We start from the raw sequence: 23161 nt of genomic DNA on the forward strand, positions 1-23161 counted from the left end.
GGGATGAGGCGAGGGTGTGCTTCATTTCACAAGAGCACACGGGCTGATGGGAAGGGCCAAGCTGAGAGGAAGGGCGGCTATCCCCTAGAGGAAAATCAATACAGAATAATGTAAGTTTCCTGTGAAGGCACTAAATAGGCTTTTGTGGGTAACCATCATAAGTGACATTGTTTCTGTTGGAGGGAAAATGTATGTCAGGTGCCACAGAAAATGATTTACAAGTGGTCCCTTCCGTCATGGCTGTTCACTGCTTAAGACCTCAAGGGTTATCACTCTGGCCAACCACTTCACAGTCAGAGGGTGGGAGAAAGTACACGGGCGTGTTCCATTTCTTGGCTCCTCCACTACTAATGTGAAACAACTGTGACTCTACCGTCCGTCCGTCCATCTGGAGCTCACCTGTACACTTTGGAAGTGAATGCAACTGAGGAAGTGTTCTTGGTCCTGGGGCTTGGGTGATTTGACAACAGGAGTACGGCTGGGGTTTGCTGCCCAGGCCGGTGGTGGTAGGGTGCTGTGATGCCCAGGACAGGTATCTTGGTAAAGAGCCATCCTTGTTCAACCTGTGAGCCACCATGAGCATTCCTCCCTAGGTCATCGCCATTTTTTTGTTTTGTTTTGATTTATTTTTATTTTATGCTCATTGGTGTTTTGCCTGCATGTATATCTATGGGAAGGTGTCAGAAGCCCTGGAACTGGACTCGTGGATATATGTGAGCTGGGAATTTAACCCCGGTCCTCCGGAAGAGCAGTCAGTGCTTTTGACCACTGAGCCACCTCTCCAACCCCCCCCCACCCGTCCCCAGCCCCAATTTTAAAAAGACACTTTGCTGAGTCGTTGCAGCACATTGATGCGGCTTTTAAGCCATTAAGAATCTTGAAAACATCAAGGGCAACTTGCTTTTCTTAAAACAAAGCCAAGCTCTGGTTGCCGATGAACTGTCTAGCAAGCTTTTTTGGTTTCGTTTTACAGACATGGTATATTAACCAAAATTGAAACGTTCAAGTTTGACTGACCTCCACTCTTCCCTCTTGTATTTTAGGTACTGTTGGGATTTTCAGCCCCAAGGTGAGTACTCCTTAACCATACGTAGTTTTATATTAAGAATGTGTCCGTGATCTCACTGTATCTTGTGAGTCTCTCCACAGAGCATGACTAGCCATTTCTGAGCAAAGTCAGTGGAGTGTTTAATTAACCTTCACCCCACTGGGCCCCCCTGCCCTGCTATTTCAGCAACGAGAGGCGCCATGCCTGGCCTGGCTGCTGGATTATTTTACGGAAGAAGAGCAATAATGTGCCTTCATTCCTTGAGTTGTGTTAGCTGCCAACAGGATCCTGCAACATTCAAATACAACAGTGGCCGAGTCCATAATAAAATCCTTGGGTGGGTTCCAACTCGGCTAATCCTTCATTTGCCCCAGAAATAAATTCTCATGTGTTCTATCCTCCATCACCGTGTCCTTCCACACAGACTGTCTGGCAGCCGAGAAATGTCAGAGCTGGAGCCATGTTGGAATTCCCACTAGAACAGCGCTATCACATTTTAATATGAGCCTCGCTGCAGCCTCGCGGCTTCTAATTGCTTCTCGAGCATTGTTTTCCTGCCTTTTCGTGATGAACCCAGCATCTGGCGCGGTTCTGAGAAGCACGCCAGACAGCTGTGTGCAAAATTAAAAATAAAGGATGAGATTAGGACACATTTGTAAAAGGTTCAAAGTTGGAATGTTTGAAACTTCCAATACTGGGAGTGGGCATGCGCAGCTCCGTTTGCTCTCCTCCTCGCTGAGATGGTGGAGGAGGGCCACTGAGGCAGCTTCCTGGGGGTTCCTTCTCTCAAGTTAGAAGACCAGGAAGTTTTCACTTCCTCAGAAAGTGGCAGAGTTTTGCATCACGCTTATGGAATGCTCTATGAATTGGTCGGCACTACGACCTTTAAACCCCAGGCCATTTCCAGGATCACTTATTGTCCTACTAGCTCTGTGTACCCCATCGAACTGAGTCTTATTGCTTCCAGGAACTTAGAGTTCAGTGATTGTACTAGGTGTGTGTGTGTGTGTGTGTGTGTGTGTGTGTGTGTGTGTGCCTGTCTGTCTGTCTGTCTGTCTGTCTGTCTGTCTGTCAGTGTCTGAGACTGACCTTGGGTGTCTTCCTTAGCTGTCTCTGTCTTATTTACTGAGGCAGGGTCTCCCATCCAACCTGAAGTTCATCCCTCCCACTCTAGCTGTTACATTGGTGCTGGAGATCTGAACTTGGGTCCTCCTGCTTACAGTTAGTACTTTATCCACTGAGCCATCTCTTTAGCCCAAATGGTATTAATTTTACTAAAATTTTACTTTCTGACTTCATATTCTGCTGTAACGTATTTTCAGTCCTCATAAGGCTTTCTTTGGAAGCCAACATTATGTTTTAATTTTTTAATTTAATTTTAATTTTTTAAAATATTAAAAAAATTTTTTTTGAGACAGGATCTCTTCATGTGTGTCTGGCTGTCCTAAAATTCTCTCTATAACCAGGCTGGCCTCAAACTTACAGAACGTTCCCAGCTTCTGCCTCCCAAGTGCTGGGACTAAAGATGCGTGCCATCATACCCAACAAAAGCTAGATTTAGTAAATGCAAGAATCATGTTTTAATATAAAAATCATGTTTGAAAAGTTGTTTTTATTTTTTTATTTTTTTATTTTTTTATTTTTTCATTTTGTGTTAGTTAAAGGCAGCCTCCCGTGTAATCACCTGACTGGCATGACTACACTGAGACCCTAGATGGAGTGGTAGGAAGTGATGCATCCTTGGTAGAATGTGAGACAAATTCAGAGTCTCGCCCTCTACTTCAGGGTTTAACAAGTGTTAACCAAACCCCGCAGGGGGCAGGGCATGGTGGCAAAGTGTTGGAAATGGACAGAACGCTGAGAGCAAGTAGAACTAATTTCCTAAGGAAAAGAAAGGAATTAGTGTCAGAAGCATGGTATAGAAGTGTACTGAGAGGAGAAAATCATTTTGGGGCTCGGCATAGGAGAGGCTCGGGAGCTGAACACAGCCACATCTCACCAGAGTCTTAGGATAGCGGTACTTCAGGCACATCCAACACTCAAGGACAATGATGGGGGAAACACAGAGGAAAACTCCTCAGGAAGTAAACTGAGGAATGGCCAACCCAGAGGCCCAGAGCCTTGCTTCTCCTACAGACGTGGGGTGAGGGAGAGAAGGAAGTCGTTTGATTAGTTCTTAACTGATTGTGATGGATGGGGATAATAACTGGTCTATCCCAGGTGTGACCTGGACAGGATGAAAAGAACATGGGTGTGCAAGAGACTGGCAGACATCTTGTTTGTTTGTTTACGTAGACCAGGCTAGCCTCATACTCGGAGGCCTACCTGTTTCTGCCTCCCAAGTGCTAAGATCAAAGGTGTGTGACCATGCCCGGCACGGCAGAAGAATCTAGAAAGCCCTGGAAAACGAGGTAGTAATGGGCTGACTCCAGTGTGAAGAGACGAATGTGATGATCTCATACTTTACATTGCCTAAAAATATTGTTAAGTAATTTTTTTTTTAAGAAATCACTTTATTTTTGAATAAAGACCTTACTGTGTAGTCAGGCTAGACTTGAAGTAAATGCATAGCCCAGGGGGGCCTGGAACTTGCCAATTGTTTGCCTCAACATCTTCAAGGCTGAGATTATAGGTGAGCACTACCATGTTCAGCTTTTCTTAGCAGTGTGTTTTTAATAATGGCGCTAAATCTTCCCATCCATTTTCACCCTCTCCTTGTTGACCCACTGTCACCTTCCTCAGTGATTAATCTGTGGGTGACAAACTCCTCAGGAGGCACTGCACACATGTCTACTCACCCCAGATAGGGAGACCATGACAGACCAACGTATCAATGCCACCAAAGTCTAACTTGGTGAACCATGAGTTTTATTGGGGTCACTTACAGGAATATGGGCGAAGAGTTACTTACAGGAGCAGAAATGACTCAAAGACAGCTGCATCACCCCAGCATGGTGACAGCTCAAAAGGATGGGAACCTGGAGCCCACTGTACAGCCTGCAGTCAGCTCAATCAGTTAGAGTGTTCTTTCTAGGTGTTTCAGTCTGTCTAAACCCCTTCCAGGCAGCTTGGCTGGGCTGAATCTTTTTCTCACCCTGGTTTGTCTGAGAGTCTTGTTTGCAGCTTGGCTTGTTTCCTCTGGGAGGGAGGGGCCTAGTGAATCTAGTCAGTTTCAGGGACTTCCTGAAGCTATTCTGAGTTGCCTTAAGGAGCTTCTTAGCAAGGTGGCATGCTTCAGTCTCAGAGGAAGTTGTTTTTTACCCAACATCATCTAAGAGGAAAATACAATCCTAAGAATTATCACTTTAATGTAAAGAAAAAAAATAAACAGAACAGGTCCTTTTTTGTACTTTAAAAATATCTATCCATTTAATCCATTCATTCTTCTATCTAATCCATCTATCTATATAGTGTATGTGTGTATGTGTGTGTCAGTGTGCATGCGTATACACACACACACACACACACACACACACACACACACGTGCCATGGTGGAGGTCAGAGGACAACTTGCAGGAATGGGTTCTCTCCTTCCACCATGTGGGTTTGGTAGTTTGAGCTCAGGTTGGCAGACTTAGCAGCAAGCTTGCAAGCTTACCTGCTGAGCCATCTCACCAACCTAGAAAAACTCTCTTGATGAGGTTAAGTATCACTGAGAAACATGAAAAGACTTGGTTCTAGGATTTCAGATAATTGCAATAATATAAGGCAGCTTACTTTGAACACGACTCTTGTCTTCCTCCCCCCCCTTCCTGCCCCTCCTCCTCTCCCTCTTCCTGTCTTGTCCCTCCTTCTTTCCTTCTTTCTGTCTCTCCTCCTCTCCCTCTCCCTACTGCCTTCCCTCCTGTCCTTCCTTCTGTCTTTCCTCCCTTCCCTCCTCCCTCCTCTCCTCCCCTTCCTCCTCCTCCCCCTTCTTATCCTTCCTTTCACCATCTTTGTTACTATTTTGTGTGATGCTGCAGATTGAGTCCAGGGCCTTCCACATGTCACGGAACTACACACTGAGCCAAAACAAACAAATGAACAAAACAACAACAAAAAGCATTGTTTTAGATTGAAATTTTCCTTTAGTTACAAAGGAAAGCTGTGAGGAGTTTGCCGTGGAGTTGTTCATGTTGTAGCCATCAGAATCTAAAAGATGATGTTAACTGGCTGTCTAAACGACACTCTGCTTTGACCTTCAGGTTTGATGACAAGATCCATCATAAGTCACGGCCCAACCCGATTTCCTTCATTTTGTTTTGCTCTCTCTTTTTATAAGATGAATTAATTATTGACAGTTTTAATGCAATAAATCAAAATTTTTTGTAGAAGGTATAATGTATATAGTTCAAAATTTATTGTCACAAAGATATTTTTTGAACATTAGCTGAATTTCGTATCAGGGACCCAGAGTGTAAAACAGATGTCACAATACTTAAATAAAAACTTTGTGAAAGCCAGTGAGACTATTTTGAAATTATTATTTTGAAATTTCCTTTAAGGGCTAGAGAAATAGCTTAGTGGTTTAAGAGCTCTAGCTGCTCTCATCCTAAAGGTTTGAGATTTGGTTCTGAGAACCCACATAATGGCTCAAAACCATCTGTAAGTCTAGTCCAGGGGAAACTACACCCTCTCCTGGCCTCCACTTGCACCAGGCCATGCATATACACGGTACACAGGTATACATATGGGCAAAAATATCTATACACAACCAATAAAATAATGTTTTCAAAAAGTAGTCTATTTTTTAAAAAGACGTATTTATTCAGTATTGTGTGTATAAATGTGGACATGTATGTGACATAGCACAAGCAGAGGTCAGAGAACAACTCTATGAAGTGAGTTCCTCTTTTATATTGGTCCATGTGTGCATGAGTATGTGTGCATGTATGTGCGTGTGTATGTGCATGTGTGTATGTGTGTGTGTGTGTGTGTGTGTGTGTATACATCCACATGTCAAACTCAAATCACCAGATTTGCCCAGCATGTACCTTTACCCACTGAGCTGTCTTGCCAGCCCTCGCTTTGTCTGTTTTTGCACATGTTTATAATCCTTAGGCTATGGATGTACAGTGCTTGCCTAGTGCAGCTCGGGCTCTGGGTTTGGTCCCCAGAACTGCCAAAAGGAATCGTCTTGAGGTTTATTAAAACATAAAGGTTATTTTATTCTATCATGAGGCCCAGTAGATTATTGCATACGTTCATGTAGCTAGATGTAAAAACACACAAGCAATGAACTGCTTGCCCCCTCTGTTTTATTTCACGTTCATGCTTTACATGGGAAGAACACGGGTTTGAAGCAGATTTGAGTTGGAAGCCCAGGTCTTCATAAAAGCTCCATGAGGGTTGTCAAGCCCTTTAACTTCTGGAAGCATCCATTTGCTCTTCCATACAGTCTCACTATTATGGCTTCACTGTCCTGAGTTCTAATAACATGATAACCGGAGAACGGTGCCTGCCTTGTGGTAGCGAGTGGGGCTTTAAAGAGACAACAAGGATTATTTCATATATATCAAAATAAAGCTGAGCATGAGGATGCGTGTGCAGAGCTTTAATAATAAATGTTTCTTATCTTTCCATAAAACCGGTCTACTCCAGCTGAGCCGTGCCCTGGGACCCTGTAAGCACACACACGCCTCTGTGAGGTTTACAGTCATAGGGCAAGAGAACACAATTCTTGCCAGTAAGCCTATAGCGAGTGTTCAACTGATGGGCCTATTGCTCGTACAACGTCTGAAGCATGTGGGAAAAGACCACGCATACAGCTTCACTTCTTACCCCCAACCACCACAGACTTGAGATGTGTAGCTCTGACAACTACAAGAAGCAGAGCCGGAAAACAGCGAGGAAACACCATCTTTACACGGAGGGGCTGGGGGTAGGATTACCTTTGAAGTCTTGGAGAAGTGTTTTTGAATTAATGGAGTGTGCTGTGACTTTACTAAGTTCTATTTATGAAAATGCTCTTTGCCTCCATGCCAAGGGGCTTTAAGCACAGTCTTAAGAAGGATTTATACAAAGAAACACAGTCCAAATTTATGATGTGTTTGCAAATGTAAGAAAAAGTCTGCATTTACAGTATTTGTAATTTATTGGTGAGTGTCTTTCTACCACTCTCTCTGGAATGCTGGTGTTTTATAAACACGGGCACTGGTTACAGACAGTGACTGTCCTAACCTAGGCTACTTTTTAAAAGGGGATTCTTCTAGCATGTTTTCTATGTCTCCTGGGGGATTAATGAGGGAAATACACTCAGAACTAACGCCCCTGCCTTTGGCTTTGGTCCAGCCTTTTAGCATCAACAGTCTTGACAGGTTTTATGCCCTGACTTCTTTGGGGGCACTCCCCCCACCTTTCCATATTAGCTGCATTTTTAACACATTAATCTGTAGGAAGAGGATACACACACAAGCTGGCTTTGAAGTTAGTACTCAACTTTGATACCTTTTCAAATATTTTCCTTTCTTTTGCATCTACTGTTCAGGTTTTCAAATGAAATCATTCACTTTGAAATTAGTTTACTAATTTCACTGTCCAAGAGAATTGGATTTTTTTTTTTTAAAGTGAAGATATATGTCTGTATTCCGACAGCGAAACAATGTGCGTGCCTGGTGCCCAGAGAGGGCAGATGAGGATATTAGACCCCCATATGTAACTAGAGTTACAGACTGTAATGAGCCACCATGTGGATGCTGAGAATTGAACCTGAGTCCTCTGGGAGAGTACCTAGAGCTTATAACTACTGAGCCATCTCTCCAGCCCCATCTTTTTTTTTTTTTTTTTCCGTTTTGAAATCGGTACATTCCAAGATTTTTATGTTCCTTCTAAATGTGTATTCTGGAGTAGAAAATATTGAGACAAAAGAAAAAGTCACCCCCCCCAAAGAAACAAGCAAACCTAGCTTGATACTGGAAAGATAGCACAGCAGTTAAGAGCACTTCCTGCCCTTGCAGAGGACCCAGCTTTGCCTCCCAGTATGCCCGTCAGGAGGCTCACAACCAGGGTGGCTGAGGTGTCACTAACAGGAAAAGGACATTTATGTTATGGGCGAGGAGATTTATATGATGCATAAAATCAAACTTGCAGTTACTGCTGACTCTACTGAGGTCAAGAGGGGAAAAACCAATCTTGTGAACCCTCTCTGCCTTTGTCAGCTGATCTGAATGTAATACACACTTGCCAGCCTGGAAAGGTTACCGATCGTAACTCATCTCTAAAAAGATGTTTTCTGGCCGGATGTAGTGTTACACACCTGCAGTCCCAGTGCTTGGGAGACTGAGGTAGGAGATCAGATGTTCTAAGCCAGACTGGGCTACATGATGGGACTGTGTCTCAGTCCATCCATGCACCCATCCATCCATCCATCCATCCATCCATCCATCCATCCATCCATCTATCCATCCACCTAGCCAACCATAAATATCTTCCTAAACTTAGAAGCTTTAAATTCTACATCTATCTATCTATCTATCTATCTATCTATCTATCTATCTATCTATCGGTTATCTATCCATCTGTCTGTCTATTGTCTATTTATCTGTCTGTCTACCTATCCATCTTTATATCATCTTTCTATCTACCATCTATCTGTCTATCTATCTATCTATCTATCTATCTATCTATCTATCTATCTGCCTATCATCTATTTACCATCTATCTATGTATCTATTTATCTATCTGATATCTATCTATCTATCTATCTATCTATCTATCTATCTATCTATCTATCTATCATGCATTTGCATGTGTGTACTCATCAATTGCTGATACATGTGTATGTATATATCCGAATATATTCTTAAATATAACCATCTCAGTCTGTACAACGTTACTCCTGTGTCTGTTTCAGGGCTGACTGTTTGGTGCTGATAACCGTCTGGTGTGCTCTTCCCTGGAGAGGATCGTTTCTCCTGCTCTCAGCATTTTGTAGCTGCCTGCGGTTCTTTGTGTAGGGTTGAGGCCTTATATTATTTTTTAAAGTGTCTCAAATAGATGGGGTCCTGTGGGGTACTCTCCTGTCTAGGTGATTGACAGTCCATTTGGATTAACTCTTAAGGGACCAGACAACGGAATATTCTTTCCTTTACCAGAAAGCCTCTGGCTGCAGGATAACCAACGGATGCCTCTTACCCTTAAGATTTATACACTCTGTTTGTGCTAACAATGCTTCAGTAAAAATGACAGGGAGATGTTCCATCTGAAACTTCTGGTTCAGGGGACTGAACACTGAGTTGACAATGCTGTTTGCGGGAGGGCTGACTTGTTAAGGACTGACCGTACAGGTGCGGTGTTGCATGCATGAGCAGGAATCTCTGTTTAATCTTGGTAGGGGCACAGGAGTTGGGATCTTGTCAGTTTTCCATTACAGCCTTGGTGGTTACTGGAGGTCTGCATTAGTCACAGAGATAACTCACCTCTCTACTGTATGTCAAAAGCTGCTTTGCATTTTCAGGCTCCTGACTCTTACCCAAACTCTAGTCCTTAGTGTTCACTGTTTCATCCTTATCCCTTGGGCTCAGATCCAGCAGTGGCCTGAAAAAAGTAATATCTCATTCTTTTTTTTAAAGTGATTTATTATTTATATACATGTGTATGAGCCTGCATCAATTTATATGAATATGCAGGAGCTTGCAGAAACCAGAAGAGGGCGCTATATACCCTAGAACTGGAGTTACAGGAAGTTGTGAGCCACCATGTGGGTGCTGGGAACTGAGCTCAGGTTTCCTTTAGGAGTGGCAAGCGCCATCTCTCCAGCCCATCTCACTCTTTTTTAGCAAAAGACACTGGAAATGGAACTGGCCTGATCATTTCAAGAGATGTCTTAAGTCATGGAGCATAATAGACCCTGGAATGAACTGGGATTACAAAAAAAACCCAACAGTAACAAAATGTGGACTTCTATGTTTTCAAGCAACTTTCCTACTAGAATACTTAAAGCATGGTGATTCCAAGAAGAGAAGTGGCAGATTCCAAGCTGCTCTTAGGTATGGGCCACTTGAGCTTTTTATCTGTGTTGCAGGGTCAAAATGCCCACAATTCCATGTGATTGTACAGAAAAATACTTCAAAAATTCAGCATATTGATCTGACTAGGCCTGAAATAGTTGTATTACAGTTTGTGAGCATGGAATCCTTGCAAAAAAGAAAAAGATATTTTAAAAAGCCACCCCAGCAATGAAGAACTATACATTTGAACTGAGAATGAGGCTGCTTCCTTCCTAGTCACACGTGGAGTGGAATCGCTCCTGTAAGCTCACGTTGCTGGCTGTCATTCAGTATTCTTTGCCTTTGCATGATGATCATGATTTAGAAAGCACGAAGCCTTGGAGTCAGTGGGTTAGGGCAGAGCTTTAGAATCAGACAGGGCGGGGTCAAAGCCTGGCTTTCCCACTTCCAGTCACTTCTGAACTTTGGGTAATTTGTCAAGTTGTTTTATTTCTATATCACGGTTTCTTCATCTGTATCCTTTCTGGGATACTAACATGTCTCAGGGGGTACACCTGAAGAGCTTAGTCTAGAGCCTGTATAAAGTTCAGAATACAGCAAGTCGTTCCATTCAGTATTGTAGCTGACTGTCTCCTGCAAATTAACTCATGCTGAAAAGAAGTTGAATAGCTTTCAGTAAGAGTGAAGACAGAGAATAGAGTGGTCCAAAGAAAGCAACCACAGACCAGTAATTCTGGGTTACGGTTGCCTAGCGGCTGAACAATCAACATAATTGTGTTTATCTGTGTACCGCCAAATGCAGATTCACACAGTTTTTAAAAATTCTGTCAAGATCTCATTAGTAGTGAAAATATTCTAACTCAGCAGGTTCCATTTTGGTACCAGTGAGAACAACAGCAGGCAGTGGAATGTGCTCCAGTAAGGCTGGAACAGCCAATGACAGACTGTAGGTTGCTTTATGAAGTGTGTGTTGTCACATATACAATTATCTCGTTGTGTCTGTTGCTGCCAGCCCTTCAGTTTATTAACATACAGGAGCCCTTATCCAAAAATCTAAGCAGGGTTAAAGATCACAGAATTTTCCAGAAATGACTGGGGCAGGAGCAGAAGAGTTCATACTGTGTGTATCTGTCTGTCTGTCTGTCTGTCTGGATGGATGGATGGATGGATGGATGGCTCTGGCTCTGGCCCTGGCTCTGTGTATGCTTTTCTGTCTGTGTCACCCTGTTTCTACCTGTAAGTCTGTCTGTTATGATTGTCTTCCATTCTTTCTTTCCCTTTTTGAAAGAGCTATGCTGATGCTACGCACTGCAGCTCACCCTACTGGCTAAAATGAGAAACTGCACCACAAAGGACCATTTTCTTTAAAAGCGGGGGAGGGGCTACTTTGGAAGACAGTTTTAGCCAGTCCTCTCCAGTTTTCTGCTCGCTGGTTTGGTTCACTTGAGAGTATTATTAATCTGTGCTATCCTTTGGATTGCTAGATTCACAGGTGTTCCCTAGTGACTGTTCTCCGAGCGTCAGTTTGCTTCAATTTCTTATTATTTACACCATTCCATTCTTGCGCTATTCTTAGTGTGGCCATGTAATTAGATTGCAGTATTCAGAAGATAGAGAACTTGCACTCAGAACTCAAGCTCAGACTACTTGTCATGGAAGACCTAGTTGGAACAACTTTAAAAAGTGTAATAGATGGAAGCTTGCTTCAGCTGGATGGCTCTCATTCATTCTGCAGAGTTAATGACATTTGGTACTGTTACACTCACCGCCAGGGCCTTGGAGGCGAGGGGTGAGGGTGGCGGAGAATATGTATACATTGAGTTATGGATAGATAGAGCAGGAGGGAAAAGATGGGCAAGAAGTCAGACTACATAGAACAGAGAAGAATCTGAGACCTTCACTGTCCGTGGATTAATCGCAAGAACCAACCACGCAAGTCCAAATGGATATTTAGGAGTCGGTGAAGCCTCGCAGATGTTCTGTGGAAAACACCATTCGTTTTCTAATGCATGAGTTTGTGCAAAATGGTATATAATTTATACTGCAAGTATTGACAGATTCCCCTCCCCCGCTCCGACTTTGATGTCACAGGTGTGCTCGCTCAGTAGTATATTCACACGTGAATAACAGTTCACGTACCTGGTCACATCCATATACAGCACGTTTCTTTAGATCCAGAGGCTTAGATGAAGGTTACAAGGTGTCGCCATTTTGGTGGCACTACCAGAGTTCAGCTTTGGGAGCTGCATTAGTGTTAAATTGGTCTGGGAAAAGCTGGCCATATCAATGCTACCAAGCATGAACGCTAACTGGATTTGGATCAGGAAACTTTATTTATAGCATTTTAGTGAGGATTTATTAGTTTAAAGAGGGAGCCACATGCCTCGTGGGTTCTTAAATTTCAAATGGAGCAGGAAGTTCTTGTTCTCTTTTTAATGTCAACAGTCGTAACAGCAAAAAACAAAAACCACACAAAATTACAATTTCACACTAGTTTCCATTTCTATATATTATCCAAAGACATGAAAAAAAAAAGTCATAACAAAGCCAGGACTTTTTTTTTTAACCATGTGACACATGGTTGCTTACAGGTGACAAACAGATTTTATGAGAGCACACTCACAATTAATTGGAAGAGAGATAAACGGCAGAGACTTATACCGACATGAGAAAAACTAACGAGCCTTTATATATATATTGAGCAGAAAACGTGTCTTTATGTTTTATGTTATTTGTTCTTGTAATTCATTGCAATTTTTTAAATGCTCAACCTGTTTTCCTGTCTCTTTTCATCTCTTCGGTAAAATTGTCACCATGCCCTGGCTGTGTCCCCAGATAGCACCTGCAGGTTCAGAACTAGACTGGGTTGTCCAAAGACCTGCAAGGGGAACGTTGTGGTTCATTTTTCTCTGATTCCATTTGGAGTTGAATTAGTAGATGGAAGTTTTTAGCAGTTTAATTCACTCCTCCATAAAGTTTATGGAGCAGCAACAGCTGGTTGAATCCAACGCAGCAAAAGCCAACTTCCAGTGGCCAAGCCATTGTTTCCCAATTAAGGGGGAAAACTCATTAGCCGGTAATGAAAACACAGAATAAAAAAACAAACAACACAGAAACCCTGGCAAATAATTACCTTACACCTGATCCAGAGCTGTTCCATCTTCCTGCTCCAACCTCCGAAACTCCCAGCTTATCACTCTGCAAAGCATGGATGAAATTGAGTGTGGCTCTCAGAAAAGAAGAATAGAGAAATCACCCCCAGGATGGGCCCTCAGCACAGGTGCCCAGTGGAGAACCTGTCATTGAATATACCAAGGAGCGGATGAAGCACCCAATTCTTATGACACTTAGAATCGAGGAACAAATTACCAGCTAATGGCAGGTGAACCCCTGATAGAGTTCCCCTAGATCTTGTTTAGAAATACAAAAGAAAAGGCTGAAGGCAGCGGAGGTGATTAATGGAGATATAGTGTGTTAGAATATATATCTATAGAGAAATATATTGATTCCGAGTGAGTTGCAGCGGGAAGTGTGTCTCCAGCGGCAGAGGGGCTGGCCTGTGAGAAAGCCACTCTAAGCAGATGGAGTTCAAAGCCCTAATTGTTCAGCTGCTGAGTGGAAATGTCTGTCACTGTAGCTTGTGATCATTTATGTCTGATCCCACTGGATCCTAGTTGGAACGGGGACTGCGAGAGCGGCCGACGAGTCCAGAGAACGAGAGTGACTACGCTTTAAGGAAAAACCATGCCTTTTAACTTAAGCCCATCCAAAATGACCACAGTAATTGTCAATTCTATAAAACTTTTCACCCATGCATCTCAACTAGTTGTAATCATTTAATTACACCAGAGCATCTATTTTTATGCACCGTGATAGGCTCAATTCTGTGCAAGCCCAAGGGAGGTGAGCCACTGGATGTAACAGCTAAAACACTTATGACATCGTCGAGAACTAATCGCATTTAAGTGTAAGGCATATTTCTCAATGTTTTCCTCACCGGCAGCTGTCTGTCATGCTGACGCAGGCTCTGTAGGAAGTGCTGAGCTATAATCCCTCCTTGCTGCATATGAAGACGGTGGGGGGGGGGGGCACAGGCACCCATGGTACCCAATGCAATGGAGTTGCTTAAAGTCAACCTGTGTAACTATCCCGAAACCACTGGGATCACATGGAAGTGACTGTACTTCTGAAGTGAATAAATCAAGTGGCGGCTCCCGGCAGGTGTTGAGGGTGAGAGTTTTAGACAAGGCAGCTGTGAATCCAATCTGTGTGCTGGACTGGATCTTAGAACACAAAGAAAGGCAGTAATGAAAAGTTCCAAGCAGTACAAATAAAGATTGAACGTAGCAATATTAATTTGCTGGTTTGGCAGATAGATTTCACTCACGGAAGAAGCTGGCACGGAGGAAGGCTAGAGGAAGGCTGTCTATAAGCTATGTCATATCTCCACAACACTTTTATAAAACTTATTTTAAGGATGGGCACCGTGGTGTGTGCCTTTAGTTCCAGCACTTGGGAAGCCAGGGTAGGAGAACCTCTGTGAGTTGGAGACCAACCTGATGTACACAAGCAGGTTCCAGGATAGCCAGGACTATACAGAAAAACCATGTCTCAAAACTAAACAAAAAACAAAATATAAAAAAATTTAAAAACAATTTTTGCAAATCCCAAACAAATCCAAAAATGTCCCCTGGTCATCATAATCTTTTAGATGTTAGACTGGAGAGGGTGGGCTCCTCCACTTGGTGGTTTTATCAGGTATACAAAGCAAGCAGAATGATGGCTGAACAGAGGTGTTTAGTATATCCTATAAATGTTAAATTTTGACTGGAACATATACTATTTTTACAAAGGTTTTCAATTTGCCTCCAAAATGAAAACCCCTTTCACTACTGCAGGTCCGCTTACAGTTTTCTAGCCAGGCAGTTCATTTACATCCTTGTTGATAATGTGATTTCAGCGGCTCTGCCACGGTGTAAAATTTGAGTGTTTTAACCCTCTGTCCAGTATCTGAGGTTTTTATTGGATAGCAGTCGCACGGGGATGCTTACACGCTCGAAGCTTGGGAAACGTTTTGTCAGGCTTTAGCTAGCCACTGCCGTGTCAGGTAGAAGAATTTTTTTCCCCTATAATAAACTCTATAGTTTATTTTAAAGTCCTATGCATGCAGATGCTCTGGGTATTTGAAAACAAGTCTGGTTTGTGGAAAGAGAAGACCACAGTCATTTTTTTTTCAAATCATTTTATCTCCTCCCAGTCCTTATAGTTTAATTGTAGGAAATAAACCTTTAAAGCCAAGCAATACAGATTCCTTGCAGGTTGTTTGGTTTCAGTGTTCCCTAGTTGGAATCCTGGGCCAAAAAGCACTACAGTGTTTACTGAGATTAGCATTGGTGATTTCCTTTGGAAATTAGTATCTGAGAGAATATTAAATTCAGTTGAAAAATCCCGTTTTCATGTTTGTGAAATGAACCAAGCAGCTGCCGGCGCCTCTTCACCAGCAGGCATGTACCTCTGTTTGGGGGATTTTTTTTTAAAGGAAAACAATTTGCAATGCTTTCATTTTCTTCCGGTTTCTGAGTGAGCAGACATCCTCTGCCTGAACCTTTTAAAGCATCATAATAGCACTGGCCACTTCTACAAAATACAATTCAACATAAGTCGAAAACACCCGAAAGAGATTAGCGATGTTTTAATTGCATAATTCAGTATTGTATATACATTACCTTTTATCAAAGTCATTTTGCAGAACAAATATTACCTTCCTCTGGCTTTTGGAGTCCCTGAGAGAGGTTGCTCTCAGGCTGTAAACCAGAATTAGAAGAGCGAACTTTATTAAGGTTGCAAAACAAGGAGTGATTTCAATAGGAATAGAATCCAGTCTGGGTTCTCTCGGTTTACGGCTCTGATTTTTCAGGGTAGGAGAGAGTACTGACCTTGCTACATTATATTCTGTAGAGAAGATTAGGCCTTTGTATCATTCCTTCCATTTCATTTAGAAATGGGAAGAAAAAGAGGCCTTCAGGGTAAAGGTAATTCACAGAGATGTAGAATATATGAAAACAAATTTATACAGCTAGGTTTTCATTTTAAATGTGACAGAGAAATTACTCTTTTGTGGCGAAAGGTCTTCCCATGCTACCAGTTGCTTAGTGCTAGTGTGGAAGGTTTCACACACAGGTAAGTTGGTTCTTAAAGTTGGTTCTCTGTCATCTCTCTCGTGCTAGTGGGAGTGGCCACGGACATCAAGTAAGGGATGCTGCCATCTTTGCAAGCACCTGAAGACACCTGTAAATGTGCATATCAAGACGTCCAGTGGATGACTTGATTTTCTTTCTCAACCCTCAGGAGGTGACCTTGGCCAGGACAGCTCTGATGACAATCTGAGTGGGACTCACGGCCCACCCCTCACGTCAGAAGCATCCTTTTGGTCAGATTATCAGGACGAGGGTGAGTGTCACCTCTCTGGGTATTCCTGCCTGCCTTTTCAGTGGCCCTCTCTGCCTCTTGTCCTTTGGTTTCCAGCAATGGCTTTTCTGTGTTGGTGAGCACTGGTGGGCAAAGAGCACCTACTTGCTTTGCTGTGGTGCTCATCCCCTTGGGTAATTTAGTGTTCCCACAAGTTAACATATTTAGAGAAACACTAACTCCACAGGGGAAGACATCATTATTGATCTTTGTGTAAAACAGAAGCTCACAGAGTATGAGGGAATTTTAAGACCACAGGGCCCAGTTTTTCCCATCCTTTTAGATCTTTTGGCTTCACTGAGATGCATGGGAGTTCGGGAGTTGGGATCCGTGCTCACCAACAATTGGGTTATTAATTTATTGTGAGGTATTTGAGACCTTTGAGCCTGTTTACTGTATCATCTCACCTGTACTCACACACCTCTGGCTAAAACCGGTTTTGCTCACGGGAAAGCCAAACGGACTCAATGCAAATCTCCCCACAGTGTCACTTTTATTTGAATTTTTGTAAATTGGAGGACTTAGAGAATTTCGTTGTGATAAACATCTTTTAAAGCATATATAACAGCAGACAACACAGAATGCAAAAATATCCACGGATTTCAGGTCTATTAGTTTAGAGATTGCGGCCTGGTGGCTGCCAGCTTCTGCTGCAGGCTTAGATTTCCCAGCGGTGGGAGGTTGCTGGGCTCTCCTGGCATCCGGCCACAGGAGCAGGAGGTTTGAGCATCTCTGTGTGCACAGTGTTCTTATCAAACTCTCTCATGCCTTTCCAGTGGGAGGAAAGGCTGAAGATGTTCCTGAACCAAGTAGTAAATGGGAAACTTATTATCCTTAGGGGCTGGGAATAAAGTTGGTAAATTATTCCTTGTTTCTTTTTATGGATCCAAATTCTTCTGGGTTTTTTTTTTTTGTTTTGTTTTGGTTTTTTTTGTTTTGTTTTGGTTTGGTTTTGGTTTTTTTTTTTTTTTTTCTAAATTTCAAGAAGGTACTGTCCCTATTTTCTCTCTCTTTACCTATTCATCACTTGCTTTCTTTCAGTCTGTTTTGATGACCCTTATATTTCTCTTTCATTACATTGATACCTCCCACCTCAGAGCAATGGATTGAGTTGCATAGGAATATTTTTTTGTCTGGCTTGAGCTTCCTGTGGTAGTAAAGTGAGTGGTACCCACACGCTTAAAGCTGGTAAGGCCCACTCAGCTGCAGGTGTTGCGCTAGAAACACTGGGCTGAAAGCTTAATAATTATCTTGGTAGCTGACTAATAATTGTAGAAAATTAACAGTGCAAAACGTGAAGAAACTAACCTTCCACTTGGCTTTGATTAATCGAATGCTTGACAGAATCAGAACAATGGTTCTTCGTTAATTCATAGGTCACCTGCTTGGTATTTCCAGCTTTCCAAAATACAGCTGAGAGCACAATAAGTAAGCCAGAAAGACCTCGGAGCAGAAATAGATGTCGATGAATTCCTGAATTCCGGGTTAATGCTTGGCTTTCTTATTCTCAGGAGTGGCTCCGAGGCCCTCACTGGGGGGAAAACCTTTCTTTCCTTAGGAATTAATCTGTATTACAGTGTTTTAGTTTCTCAGGCCACAGTAGAGCTTCAAGTTAGTAGAAGGGACACTGTGAGCTGAAGGTCCTGGCAGACAACTATTTGGGAGGATCTTGAGTTCTAGGCTAGGCTGGGCTGTAGCAAGACCCTGTTTCAGAAAAAAAAATGAGGAAGAGAAAGAGGAGGAAGAATAGGAGGAGAAAGAATCTGGAAAAGGCATCAACTAAAACTCGACCCTGAAGGTAAAGAGTAAACTAGGAAAACCAGAACCTAGAAGCTGGGCTGTCGCTCAGTGTAGGATACTCGCCTAACATATGCAAGGCCTGTTTTGATCCCCAAGACAGCAAACGAACAAATAAACAAACCAGCAACAAGCAAAACAAAGCAAAACAAAAACATACAAAAGAGAGTTCCTAAAATAAATAGAACAGTACACAAAAAGGTAAGGTCTTTAGGTAAAATTTGTACAGAAATTTATAAAACTAAACCATAGCAATCTGGGACTTACTTGTGTCCTAGAAAGAGACTGCTCACATTGTCCTTACCTACCCCCCCCCAGCCCCCATGTCCTAGAGACTGCTCACATTCTATCCCAGATGAATCAAAATGCTGAATTCAAGCTGGCAGGTACTGATCACTTCCTATGTGGCTTGACTTTGTGTCCTGAGCACCTCTGATACATCGGTTAGCCCTCACTGCAGCTCCGAGAGGTAGATGTTAGCATTTACCTTCATCTTACAAATGAAATCCTGGGACCTGGCGGAGGTAACTCACCCCCATCCCACCACTGTTGGGTAGGGGGACCGTGATTTGTACCTGTTGTGTTGGTTTCAGAAGCCCTGCTGCTAACCTAGCTACTGTTGTAACTCCTGCCCCATCTAAGTTATCCCTAAAGATGGAGCTGCCTTGTAGATATTTTGGCTCAGATGATATAAGCAGTACATTTAATGCTTAAAATATTTTCATAAGCACCCGGGGGGTGAAGGGAATGACTCACTTGGTAAAGTGTCTGCTGTGCAGGTGTTAGGACCTGAGTTTAAACACCCAGCACCTACATCAGGGAGCAATCCATGGCTGTAATTCCAGTGGTCAGGGTCGGGGAGGGGGAACCAGGAAGATCCTGGCGCTCTCTGGCTAAATCAGTGGGCTCCAGGTTCACTGAGAGACCCGGGCTCAAAAAGTAAGGTGGAGAAGCAATGAGAAAAAACCCTTGATGTCAACCTCTGGCCTCTGCATGAATGTGCATCAGGTGGTGGAAGCAAGTGTTCAACTGTGTGCACATGTGCACACACACACACACACACACACACACACCTGCACACACAAACACACACATACACAAACACATGCACAAGCATGAACCCCACATAAATACAACTCTTTTTTGTGTTAAACATAGCTGAAATGTAAAGGTTTGCGTTGGTGGATCTGGGATTATAGTTCATGGAAGAACACTTGCTTAGCTCCTGTGTGTGAGACCGGGCATTGTATCGGCAACACTGAAAATAAAAATCATGTTAAAAGAAGTATACTTACATGTGGAACATTCCAATGTGGAAAACTGTTTCATAAACACAGAAAGAGAGGCTGAGATGGCTCAGCAGTTAAGAGCACTGTTCTTCCTAAGGACCCAAGTTTGGTCCTCTCCCCCCGTCTCCCCAGGCATCCCCACACATGTGGTATACACCCATGCATAAATATATACATACAACACACACATGTACACACATGTCTACAAATAAATCAAATACTAAGGAAGAATTTCCCAAAAGAGAAGTTAATTATATTAGCAATACTAAGATCTTCCAAGATTTTCTGGTCTTTCACATCAGCACATGAAAGGTAAAGCCACCCCTACCCACCAAGTGACACAGTTAACAGCAGAGATAGAGACAGATGCATGAGTCTGTGTTAGAAACTTCACGATAGCCCGACATGATGTTTGCGTTTCTGCAAACCAGTGAATCTAAAACACAACGAGAGCTCTTGATGTGTAACAGGCAAGATGGATGCTGCCATCCTCTGAGGGTCAAACATGCATAAATTTCCTGTAAAATTGAGGGAGGGCATATAGAGAGCCTTGAACTTGGGGTGAACTTTGAGATTCTGTTTAGTTACGTTTAGCGTTATAGAGATCACTAATGCATTGTGCCATGTGTCTAACAAGGCCTACTTAGAGATTCCAAGGCACCATGGGAAGGATAAGCCTTGTAAAGGCAGACCGGGCTCCTGTCCTCATGCCTCACCGCCTCCCTCGGAGACACATGGTCACTCAATACTAATAGACACAAAGGCGGTGCCCCCCATTTGCTGGCAAGACAGCAGCAGACATACTTTAGGAAGAAAATAGGTTTAACTTGCTCTGAAGTGACATTTATTTTAAGCTTTTGGAATTTTATCTGTACTAGAAGCCATCAAAATGTTTTAGCTTTGTTTTCTTCTACCCCTCAAGTCAGAACAACATTCTTAACTTAGAATTATTAAGGGACACGCAGCCTGACTGGCTGCCCACAGCTTTACTGATAAGCAATAACCATGATGCATGTCATGTTTGGGTCATGCCTTGTGGAAACTACAAAGAGTCCTAGGAAAGCATGGAATTTTGCCCAGTTGCACAGGAGACAGAGAGAGGCAGAGACAGAGAGACAGAGAGACAGAGAGAGACAGACACAGAGACATAGAGAGAGACAGACAGACAGACAGACAGAGAAACAGAGAGATAGACAGAGAAACAGAGAGACAAAGAGAGCAATACAGAGACAGGCAGAGATAGAGAAAGACAGAGACACACAGAGAGACAAAGAGACAGAAATACACAGAGAGAACAGAGACAGAAAGACAGAGACAGAGAGATATAGACAAAGAGAGACAGAGACACAGAGAGACAGAGACACACAGAGAGAGACAAAGAGGCACAGAGACACAGAGACAGAAACAGAGAGACAGAGAGAGGCAGAGACAGACATACAGAAACAGAGAAACAGGAAGAAACAGAAAGAGACAGAGAGATAGACAGAGACAGAGACAGAGATAGACAGAAACAGACAGAGACAGAGAAAGGGGCAAGGTAGAGAGGGAAGGAGGGATGACAGAAGGAAGGGAGAAAGGGATAGATAGAGAACACCAGCTATAGACTAAACCATGCATAGAGTTGAGAGTGTATTGCTACCTGATTGCAATTCTGCTTTCCAGTGTGAATGCCCAGAATCCCTGGCAGGCTCTATCCTGTGGCGAGACACTCACAGACCATAGCTCTGCCACTGGGAAGGAGGACTTGCTAACAGGGACTGACATTTAGATTTCTGAACTGAAAGCCTAGTTTCTTCCATTGGGAAGGGAAGAAAACGTTGCATACGGCATCTAACCAAACCAGGGATCAGGCAACTCAGTAACAGAATAAAAAGCAATCTCCCGAGAACTCCCATATCTCGTTTATTTTAGTGTCTAAAATCTAGAGTGGATTTCAATGCATCAATAAACCGTCCTCATTAGGATAAGGGAGAACTGCCTTCGACACTCTTTTAAGGCTGGGTTAGGGAAACCCTTAGGCTATCAACAGGGCACAGTGACTCCTTCTGGAAGAAAGAAAAAATAAAATTGTTTTAATAGAAATTTTAAAACCTGCAATGATGAGTTATTTATTCTACATGATTGTATTCTAATTAGAGGAAGAGATTGGACAGATAGATCTGTAAAGAACTGAGAATGTATTTACAGCTTATTTTACCCAGGACCGTCAGGAGGTCAGAGAAAGTTCTTCATGTCTTTGCTGAGTGAGAGACAAGTTAGAAACCTAAGCTCTGCAACACTGTTGCGGAACAGTGGAAACCACAAAAACTAACCGATGAAATCACTGCATGCTTGCTTTATAAGAAACTGCAAATTTGGTCAAGCAGCAATGGTGGGCGTCTTCAGCCCCATGCTTTTTTTAAAGCACATTTGGAATGAAGAATGTTCTGGAACTGGGTTTTACCAGTGTGGCTCTCAGCATCTCTTAACTTTAAATTCTTCTGCTTTCATCTAAGTTCCGAATGCAAGTCGCGTTGGGATTTATGGCTGTGAACAACAGGCCCAGGGATTCAGAGCACCTTGCCGCACATGTGTGAGGCTCTGGGTTCTGTTCTCAGCCTTAGAAATAAGGAAGACTATAAACAACAATAGACCCGATTGTGTTGGTTATTGTGGATTTAAATTTCATCATCATCATCACCATCACCACCATCATCATCATCACCACCACCATCATCATCATCACCATCACTACCCACAGTGCTGAGGATCAAACCTTAGGCCTTGAATATTTTTGGCTGGTGTTCTACCACGGAGTTTGCTTTCTAGCACTTTTCATTTTTCAAGTATATATATCTATATATCTATATATCTATATATATATATATGTGTGTGTGTGTGTATACATATATATACATATATACATACATATATATATATATATATATAGAGAGAGAGAGAGAGAGAGAGAAGAACTGAATATATATTCAAACTATTATTGATACTGTGAAGTGAAAATAAAGGTTTAGAGCTGGGTATGGTGGCACGCATCTGTAATGGCAGTACCCGGAAGACAGAGGCAGGAGGTTAACCATATAGGGCCTTTGAGGCCAGCCTGGGCTACATGGGGCCTTGCTTTAAAAAAAAAATGGTGACCTTTGTCCACCCACCATGTGGATGTATTGCTGCAGAGAAGGAAAATGAAGTTTTAACACACTGACTAGATGTTTGTAAGTGAGAGTCAAGTTTGTGCCGCAGTTTGCTGTGTTGAAGTGAGTTCAGAGCGTCGGAAGGCGTGGGGAGGATTCTTCAGCTCCGAGGGAGGAGCAGGGAGGACTGTTCCCGTCACCTTTCAGGTAAAGAAGTGAGGTTTAGAGAAGGCTGGGGATTTGGCTGTAGATGACAGACACATCGAGATCAGGTAGGGGTCGGGATCACTCGGATATCTGTCTGTTCTTTGGGCTTTCCAGTTCATTCTCCTAACCACTTTATCCCATTCATATAAGGTTAACTTGTAAACAGAAATATCCAGAGCTGAAATGTCACCTGTGACTTCAGCTTTGTGAGCACGGCACAGAATTCAGTGTGTGCTGCCCGCATTATAGTTCATAGTTCCATTCTGTATTTTGTAATTCCCTTTATAAGATTAGCA

General features: G+C 42.7%; 1 protein-coding gene across 3 annotated transcripts in view; it reads left to right on the plus strand.

Annotated features, from left to right (window-relative positions):
• Skap1 (src kinase associated phosphoprotein 1) overlaps window positions 1-23161 on the plus strand; it is a 296003-nt gene that overhangs the window by 58170 nt on the left and 214672 nt on the right. For all 3 annotated transcript variants that reach the window (XM_021177551.2, XM_029484146.1, XM_029484147.1), the window contains exons 3-4: window positions 1044-1069; window positions 16325-16426. In XM_021177551.2, coding sequence (XP_021033210.1) covers window positions 1044-1069; window positions 16325-16426 — 128 coding nt within the window. The remainder of the gene's footprint in view (window positions 1-1043; window positions 1070-16324; window positions 16427-23161) is intronic.

This window comes from Mus caroli, chromosome 11, assembly GCF_900094665.2.
Source record: "Mus caroli chromosome 11, CAROLI_EIJ_v1.1, whole genome shotgun sequence".
Classification (NCBI taxonomy): domain Eukaryota; kingdom Metazoa; phylum Chordata; class Mammalia; order Rodentia; family Muridae; genus Mus; species Mus caroli.